At 41.6% G+C, this 10,000-nt stretch overlaps 1 protein-coding gene across 1 annotated transcript in view; it reads right to left on the reverse strand.

The window, feature by feature from the left end:
- The window catches only part of LOC134462691 (low-density lipoprotein receptor-related protein 1-like), a 260,688-nt gene that overhangs the window by 76,927 nt on the left and 173,761 nt on the right, over positions 1–10,000 (reverse strand). The window contains exons 28-30 of the mRNA XM_063215836.1: positions 6,456–6,700; positions 2,572–2,691; positions 1,831–2,058 (exon numbers count right to left, since the gene is read on the reverse strand). Of these exons, the coding sequence (XP_063071906.1) occupies positions 1,831–2,058; positions 2,572–2,691; positions 6,456–6,700 (593 nt within the window). The remainder of the gene's footprint in view (positions 1–1,830; positions 2,059–2,571; positions 2,692–6,455; positions 6,701–10,000) is intronic.

The following is a 10,000-nucleotide window of genomic DNA, read 5'->3' on the forward strand; positions in this document are numbered from 1 at the left end:
TCTTTGTAGAATTCTTTGGAGTAAAGAAATGAAATGTTGTAACACTTCCTGCTTGGCGGGATCAGGCTCCAAATGGAACTTTTTTTTTCTTTTTAGAAAAATGGATGCCAGATGCACTCGAGTCGGTCGGCGTGTCTGTGAGCACGAGCCACAACCTTTTAATAGTTCCCTTGCTCAGGTAGGCGGAGGGTGGAAGGGGGGAGAACTTTTAGGATGATGCAATCCTCCATAAACACATGAGGTAGTATGTGACCACATGCTGTAAAACATAGTCACATGATCACAGTCAGCCTCAGCTCTAATAAACTGTACTCTTGCAATATTAATGAGCCAATTCCTGGTGCTGTGCTGTGATTGTTACACATGTATTATGAAATGCCTCTGCCCCACACACATTGTTGAAAATTGCATATTGGATATGCAATACAATAAAGGCAGTGACAATTGGCCCTATTATTGACCCTATAATGCCTCTACCTACTACGTAGCCTCTTAGTGCAGATGGGGTCGCCGGCGGGCCTAGTCACTATTTGCTGAAAAAACTCAACTACATCATAGCAACATTGCACAGCATTGCCTATTACAGAGCCTTATTACAGGACCTTAGGTAACAGATTAGCCATTACACTTTTGGTGACAGTAAGGTGATAACATAGGCTCTGGGCAAAGGGTTTACAGGCTCGGTCTCCCAGCCAGACTGTTACATGTGTCTGTCACAGCTTATTGTTTGTGTAAATAACTAATTATGGGTGGACAGATTTTGACCAATAGTAATACTCCATAACATGCACAGTACATACTAGGGCTGCTCGATTATGAGAAAAATCAATATCATGATTATATCAGTCAATATTGATATCACAATTTTTTTAATGTTATTTCTTTTAGAGACAAATAATTGTGCTAAATAATTCACAATCTTCCCTCCTTTCAGCAGTGTGAGTGGAGGGCCATAGAGAAACACACAGAGGTGTTCTGCATGAGTGTTGGGTAGCAAATCTGCTCTGTGCTCGCAATGGCTCAAGTGGAAGGGAGTGCATTGTAGGCCTACTTAGCCTAGCCGACCTTTTGGCAGTATAGACAAATGACAAAAAATTGTTTCAACTGGATTTCATTCAATTTGATTTTGCTTGAAAGCAATATTGATATCGCAACATAAATTTGATATATTGCACAGCCCTAATACATACTGTATATTGATCAACATTCAAAGACCAGCATCCCCAAATTCTCCAATTAGACATCAGAACCAATACTTTGACATTGAGTTTGACACGTTTTCATTAGTTCTAAGGTTCTCAAAAAGTACCTCGCCACCAGGTAGAAAGCATGGCTACTAACGAGTATTCCACCGGGCTACTTTATGGGTGTCCAAGTGTCCATTCTCACGACTACACCAATGGCATTTTTAAAAATATATAATTTTCTGCCTTTTTGCCTTCATTTCGACAGGACAGCGAAGCAATGACAGGAAACGAGTGGGGAGAGAAACCCAGGGAAGGGCCAGCAAAGCACCCGAGCCAGAATCGAACCTGGGTCAGCCGCGCAGCTGACGAGTGCACCACCGCTAGCGCCACAGTAAGGCCCACCAAAGTCATTTTCAATCACCAACAGCAATTCCGTGCCGTGGCTGATATGGTGGGGCACACGTTTACCGCTCGGACCACCCGGATTCGATTCCGGGTCCGGGTCCTTTGCCGGTCCTTCCCCGTCTCTCTCTCCCAGCTTGCTTCCTGTCTCTCCTTCACTAACCTGTCTAAAAAAAACCAATAAAGGCTGAAAAGCCCCAAAAATATACTTAATAAAAAAATCGCCATGAAGGGACATTACCAGCAGACACCACGGTCTCCACGCCGGTGCCGTTGATGAAGGCGCGCTTGATGGTCTGCGTGCGGACGTCGGACCAGTAGATGCGCTGCTCCAGGGCGTCGTAGTCCACCACCGTCACGTTGTCGATGTCCGGCACGGTGAAGGAGATGATGTAGTTATAGTAGGGGTTGTAGATATCCACACCACGGATCTCAATCTGACGCGCGTATAGCAGGAACTGACGGGACTCTGATCAAGGAGAGAGAGAGAGAGAGAGAGAGATAGAGAGAGAGAGAGAGAGAGAGAGAGAGAGAGAGAGAGAGAGGGGAGAGAGAGAGAAACAAAGAAAGAAAGAAAGAAAGAAAGAAACAGAGAAACAGGTGTGTTTGACACATGTAATTGTAAGATAACACAGTAACACCCTCTGTGTGTATGTGTATATGTAGATTATAAATACATGGCTGCTGTAAGGCCTCCCACAGATACACACACACAGACACACACACAGACACACACGCACGCACACACGCACGCACACACGCACACACACATACACACACACATACACACACAAGCACACACACACACACACACACACGCGCACACGCACGCACATTGACACAGACACAAGCATACACACACACAGCTCAACTTCAAAGGAAAGGTTAGTACAGAGTATTCAGTGGGTACACGGTCACTATGGTGACCGGCGGTAGTAAAGTAGTGGCCAGTGCCATGGCAACAGGTCTGGCCATGTCTTACCAAAGCAGGTCTGCTTGTCTTTGCCCAGCCGCATCAAGTGGGGACAGGCACAGGCGTAGGTCTGGTTGTAGTTGATCAGGCACAGGTGGGAGCAGGGGTTATTCTCACATGGATTTGGAGCTGTGGGTGGAGAGAGAAAGAGAGAGAGAGAGAGAGAGAGAGAGAGAGAGAGAGAGAGAAATATAGAGAGAGAGAGAGAGAGAGAGAGAAGAGATGGAGAGAGAAATAGAGATAGAGATAGAGAGAGAGAGAGAGAGAGAGAGAGATTTAGTACACAATTATAATGATAAGAAACTCCAAGAGATCGAAAGATGGTCATGAAAATCTCTTGCTTCCCTTTCATGGAGTTCATCCACTTTCTGATGATTAATAATTATGCATATTCACAAATTATCATCTCACCAGGTAAACTCCTAAAGATTTTGAACAAGCTGTTTTCAACGACTCTTACTAAAGACTGTGATCATGGTATCACTTTCTTTGCACATATTCAAATTCAAGACTGCTTGACTAATAGATCTGTTCAAATAGAAGGGCATATGATCAGATTATTTTGCAACTCCCATTGGAGTGTGCTCTTCACGTTGATAGCTTCATGCTGGATTCATCTCGACCTCTTTCTCTTTCTCTGTCTCTCTTTCTCCTTCTATCTCTATCTCAACCCTCTCTCTCTCTCTCTCTCTCTCTCTCTCTCTCTCTCTCTCTCTCTCTCTCTCTCTCTCTCTCTCTCTCTCTCTCTCTCTCTCTCTCTCTCTCTCTCTCTCTCTCATACACACACACACTCACGCCTTCCCAAGAGAAAAGCTGTTGACTAAACTGCCTGCTAAACAGTCACAGACCTGACACAGCAGATAACTGCACCTGCCAATCATGCTGTATCCACCCGCACCACATCCCATAGTGCTTCACTGCTCCCAGTAGACATGCAGTGGACAGATGCCCCAGGTACTGTAGCATGGTCAGGGGTGCCGACAGGTAGGGGGACAAAGTGGACAGTTGTCCAGGGCCAAGGGATAACACAGTATATGAAACTGGACAGCTCACTGGCACATAGGTCATCTAAGCATTGTGGTGATGTGAGTAAATTACACATGAAGGTTACCCTAATGAATCATTACTGCATTTCATATGATGGTAGTAGTCGTCCCATAGATGATACCATGGCAAGACATTTCAGAAACCTCCTTGGTATTTCCAAATTGGGCAACTTTTACTGCCCTCTTATCCCCTCCTACTTGTTACGTACTGTGAATTATGAATTTAGAGTCCCCATTGTGTCAATGACTTCCTAATTAATATTTTTTTAATTCAGGCAAATACGTTGTCTTGTCCTGAAAGCCAGAGACAAGTCATTCCCCTCTGTCTGGTGTACGCGGCCATTCAGGTCATAAATGACGTTCATCATGAAGCGCCTCACTGTTACAGCTAACCTACATTTCAACTGGAAACTTTACTGTGTAGTGTCAAAGTTCACAGAGCTGTAACAGCTTTGCTCTTTGCGAACGGTAATGCATGTAGACAAGACAAGAGACTATAGTTTGTCTGCCAGGCCAGAGAAGCAAAAAAAAATACTGTCAGACTGAAAACGTCCAAGAAATACGCTTCTCCTCATCTTTGAACTTTATATTTTGAATCCCCGGGAGATTTTGGCTGGAATAGTAAATCACCTCAGATGATCGGGACATATTGAGTGCAACAACAAACTGCCTGCCGGAATTAAAACGTATTAAGATGACAAGCCGCGGCGTGTTTTACTGTGGCGATATTTCGCTGTCAAGACGAGCGAGATAGGCATATCGGGCCGGGTGTAATTAAAGATGAGCAGGCGTTGAAAGGTAACAGACATGCCCGCTTCTCCATTAAGATGTGTGACGAGTGGATAAAGTGTTCTCTCGGCAGCTTGACAAACAGCCCTGATGGTGCAGCTGGGAGAGCTATCGGTTACACTTCGCTTCAGATGCAAGATGCACAGGCTCTTCAGGGCCAAATAGAGTGCAACAGTCTGCTGTGAACCAACAACAGCAAATTATTGACAAAGCTTTTCTCTGATGCCTTCTCTTAGAGATCAAAATGTTTTATCTGTCTTTTCTCCTTATTTCTTGCTTTTGACTTCACTTCTATTTATTCTATTTTCACCTGCCATGCCTTATGCTATTATTTTTTTCTTATTTCATGTTATTTTTACAACATTTTTTATCTTACTTTACTGTACAGCACATTGAATTGCATTCATGTATGAAAATAAATAAAATACATTGCCTTGTATTGCCTTGCCAAATCATTCACATAAATGGCTGTAGGGGTCCCTTTTTGTAAGTTGCTTTTCTGAAATGATAGTTTTCTGATCAAATCAATAGAACACACCCATGCAGTGTGTTTTATTTTAATTATTACAAATATCTGAAGACACCACATGCATTGCATGTCATGGGTCATGGGTCATCTGATAGTGAGATGTGTGAGATCTGTGAGATGTCGCAATGCTTTAGTGTGCTCATGTATGCATGTGTGCCATGCTACTAAACCCTTGAATTATACTTTATATAATCACACATGAGAAGTACGTAGTAATAGTGACCGTCCTTTCAGGAAATAATGCTTTCGAATAGGACTTTTCAACACGCACAAACACCTGCTATGTGGTTTGCAGGTGTCCTTTGGGCTGATTCAACGGGATGTTATTTTTGCACGGATGTATTTCAGCATGATTTAAGAGGCATTATTCCAGTCTCCAGTGCCATATTTGCAGTTGTAGATTGATTACCGTACAACAGAAGAATCCATTACACATTCCAAAATTCCAAATTTCATCTACAATAGATGTGTATTCACAGAGCGTTGTTAATAGCATCTTAATTCCAGCACAGCCCTGTGTGATATGAAAACTAATGTGAACAGAACCATAAAATTGCAACCACTGCTGCACTGCTTATCAGACTGCCTCTACAGGTGAGACTGTGTTCAAAAGAGCAATTACATTAAAAATACTGCACATAAAGGCAAAACAGAACACTACAAATTAAGCTGGGATCTTTAGACATGTGCTTTCTACCTTTGTCATCTGTGAAATCTGCAAGAGAGCATAATTCCCTTATACATAGGTGCAGTGGCGGAACAATTGCACACAGGGCCTCTGGGTAAGACACTAATGGGCTCCCCTATACAGCTTGCCAAGCACACTATAGGGCCCCCACCACCAATACGGGAGGGCCCTGGGCCCAGGGGCAAGTGCCCTGCTCGCTCTCCCTATAGCTCCGCCCCTGGATAGGTGGGATATTTTGAAACTTACTTTGTACCTGCTATAATGTGTTTTATTGTGTACACGGGACGTTCAAAATATGGCAAATAAAAGCAAAACAGAAAGCAATTTAAGATTCAAGATAGGTATTTTCTACTTGCATTCACTTTGTTGTCTGTACAATCTGCATTGAGAGCATCATTCCCTTACACCTAGACAACATTTTGTGACTACCTGCTATAAATCTGCTTTATTTAGCACCATAAACTGGATGTTGAGCTCCAATTTCAAGAAGGTTTTATAGGTCTCAGCACATTAGACAGAGAGAGAGAGAGAGAGAGAGAGAGAGAGAGAGAGAGAGAGAGAGAGAGAGAGAGAGACAGAGACAGAGACAAAGACAGAGAGAGAGAGAGAGAGAGAGAGAGAGAGAGAGAGAGAGAGAGACGAAGACAGAGACAGAGACAGAGACAAAGACAAAGACAAAGACAGAGATAGAGATAGAGATAGAGATAGAGGCAGAGAGAGAAAGAGAGAGGCAGAGAGAGAGAGAGAGAGAGAGAGAGAGAGAGAGAGAGAGAGAGAGAGAGAGAGAGAGAGAGAGAGAGAGAGAGAGAGAGAGAGTGAGTGATAGAGCAGCGTGGCCTACCCTGTGGCTGCCTGGAGGGGTGGTAGACCTGCAGGTCAAATGGCTGCGTGTTGGTCCTCTGCACCACCGTCACGTTGTTCCCCGTCCACTTGTTGGCCTTGGCCAGCGTGTTGGTGCGCCAGTCTGTCCAGTACACCTCTCCCCCGTACATGGTGACGGCGAAGGGGTGAGACAGGTACTCGTGCCCCCTCAGCACCTCGATCAGCCCGGAGCCGTCGTACTTGGCCGAATAGATGGCGTCAGACCTGGGGACCACGAACACAAAAAAATAGAGTTCAGCTATGGTGTATTAAGATGGAAAAGCAGCCCTTTGACCTTCTTTTAATGTGTGGATTATTTTAGACTGAAGCCTGCAGAGAATCTTGTCTTGACTAATCAGCAATGTGTTTGTGAATTAACAAATCATTAACGGCAAACAACAAATCATTAAAACAAATCATTAACTGTACTGTATGTGCTACATTTGAACTGTAGCACGAGTAAAGGCTAATATGAGATTGGGTAAAAACAGATCCAGTCATATTAACTTTCCAGAGTACACAAATTGTCTGTCCATATGATGTCTGGAAATGATTATGTAGTCTGTCTTCATGAGACTTTAGACCTTTATGTTTGGTGGGCACTTATGGAGCTCATGCGTTCAGGGGACACTTTCGATATCATTTCAGATTGTGTCTGGGGTTTGGGGTTGTTGTGTGTTTATGTAAAAGAACAAAATCTTAATAAAGAAATGCTTGAAAAAAAGAGAAATGATTATGTAGTATAATAGTCAGCCTGCCAAGCCCCAAAAATATATGTTTGATGGCATTTTCTGTTAAAAGTTGGCAACCATGCCAGAAGTTATCAGCATGGGCTAAGGTTTCAGAATCACCTGGTTGCCAACATGGAACTTGACCTTTAAGGTCAAATATGAAGGTCAAAAGGTCAACCACGGTCAAATAACAGTATTATTTAGTTAAAAATTGTTAAAAAGATGTTAAAAGTGGGCAACCATGCCAGAAGTCATCAGCATGGACTAAGGATTCAGAATCAACTTGTTGCCAACACGGAACTTGACATTTAGGGTCAAATTTAAAGGTCAAAAGGTCAAAAACAATGTATTTTCTGGTTAGTCTATTTTGGGAACGGTATATTCATGGAATTCTTTTTTCAAATGTAAGCAACCATGCTAGATGGTATCAGCATGGACTAAGGTTTCAGAATCACCTGGTTGCCAACATGGAACTTGACCTTTAAGGTAAAATATGAATGTCAAAAACAATGCATTTTCAGGTTTGTCTTTTTTGGGGGGGGGTTCATATTCATGGAATTCTTTTTAAAAAGTTGACAATCATGCTAGAAGTTATCAGCATGGACTAAGGTTTCATGGTCCATGGTTGCCAGCATGGAACCTGACCTTTAAGGTCAAATTTGAAGGTCAAAAGGTCAACCGGGATAAATAAAAAAATAAAAAAAATGTTGTTTTTTTTTGTGATGTGCTTTCATAAAATACAAGTTGTTTGCATTATGTATTGAATAATTAGTACCTGGAGGAGATATTTCATATTATTTAAATCATTTTAGGTGAGTGAAAGTATTGGAACAAATAATTGTAAAGAAAATAAAACACTGTTTTGATGAGGTTTCTCCCGAAGCGGACAGCGCTGTCAAAAGTTGCATTTGGGGTTTTCTGACAGTGGACGGTGGAAGTGGTCGCGAGAGTCACACTTCACCTACTGTAAGTATCAGATGACTCGGGACAGTGATTAATTAACCTTTTAATTCTACTTAGAGCCCCTTTAAACCCAAGTCTTCAGTGAACAACAAAAACAAGGAAATTTGCCTTTCTGTTCCAATACTTTAGGGGACTGTATATTTAGAAGTTATATAGTCTTTATTATTAGGGTATGAGTGAAAGTGATTATTGCAAATTGTCAATAACAAGAATGTAATTGATCATATTGTTTCTTTACTTCAATAATAATTAAAACAATAATTCAAATTCAAATGTGATGTCAGTACACACTGGATATTTATGTATTTAAAGGAGCTATTGTTGCTGTTATTACAAAAAGGTTGTGTCATCCAGATCATGTTCTATCCCTACGGCATTTAAACATTCTACATTTTAATCACATGCAGGTATACAGGGCTGTCCATTCCTCAGGCAACTGCAGGCATGTATTGCCCACTTGGTTCCACAACCACATCTTACCAGTCCTAAGCTACTATGTGGAACTGGAGGTTTCCTTTACCACACAGCCATCAAGTCTACAAACTTTCCAACCACCTGTCTCCTCAGTGTCTTTGTTAATAATGTACTTTGTCAGACTGCAGCCATATATTTGCCTGCTGATTTGCTTATGCAAGATGCAATCCATATGCATCACTTGGTGGTAACATATCAATTGCCTTTTTGTCTTCTGAAAATAGTCGATCAATACCCAAAGATAAGCATGGTGCTTTATACAGGTGACACAAAAACTCAAGCCTGGGAAATTGCAACAGAACATTCTACAGTAGTCATGAGAACATCAAGAGAAGTGTACAATACTTGCTCTACTCTTACTGTAGGTTATTTCCTAACCATGATATGACATAGCAAATCAGCAAGTGTCCTTCATTGCTATAACCATTTGAAACACATCAGAAATAACTGAAGTCATTATTTTTCTATGGAAAGAAGCAAATTCACTGGTGAGCCAAGGCATATCCCATTTCATACCAGTAGCTTAATGTGCTTCACAAAGAAGAATAAAGTAATTGAGATGACCAGAATGAAATTTTAAAAAATACAAGTTTAACCTCTTAAGAAGCGGCTTTATGAATTTGTTGTTACCAGTGTGGTAATGACCAAGTTGTGGTGCATTACTAAAGGGCCTGTGTAGTGTCATAGTATTGTAGTGCTATGGTAGTTACATTTAAATGACTATTACAGCGTGCCACTGGAGGTACGGTGCGCACTAAGGGGCTACGTTAATTTTATGCTAATGAGCTATGATGAATGTCTAAGGATGACAGAGGATGACAGAGGATAAGGATGAGCCCCACCACGATAAGCCAAATCAAACATTAAATTATAGGCCTCAATATACAGTACCATGCAAACAACTATTTTATGAAAGCACATCACCAAAAAACTGATTTTTTATTGATCTCGGTTGACCTTTTGCCCTTCAAATTTGATCTTAGAGGTCAAGTTCCATATGGTAACCAGGTGATTCTGAAACCTTAGTCCATGCTGATACGTTCTAGCATGGTTGCCAACTTTTGAAAACAATAATTCAATGGATATAAAGATCCCCAAAAAAGACTAACCAGAAAATACATTGTTTTTGACCTTCATACTTGACCTTAAAGGTCAATTCCCTCTTGGCAACCAGGTGATTCTGAAACCATGCTGATAACTTCTAGCATGGTTACTAACGTTTGAAAAAGATTTCCACGAACACAGTCCCCCAAAAAGTCAAACCTTAAAATACATAGTGTTTGACCTTTTTAACCTTCAAATTTGACCCTAAAGCTCAAATTCCGTGTTGGCAACAAGTTGATTCTGAATCCTTAGT

Source organism: Engraulis encrasicolus, chromosome 14 (genome assembly GCF_034702125.1).
Source record: "Engraulis encrasicolus isolate BLACKSEA-1 chromosome 14, IST_EnEncr_1.0, whole genome shotgun sequence".
NCBI classification, from domain to species: domain Eukaryota; kingdom Metazoa; phylum Chordata; class Actinopteri; order Clupeiformes; family Engraulidae; genus Engraulis; species Engraulis encrasicolus.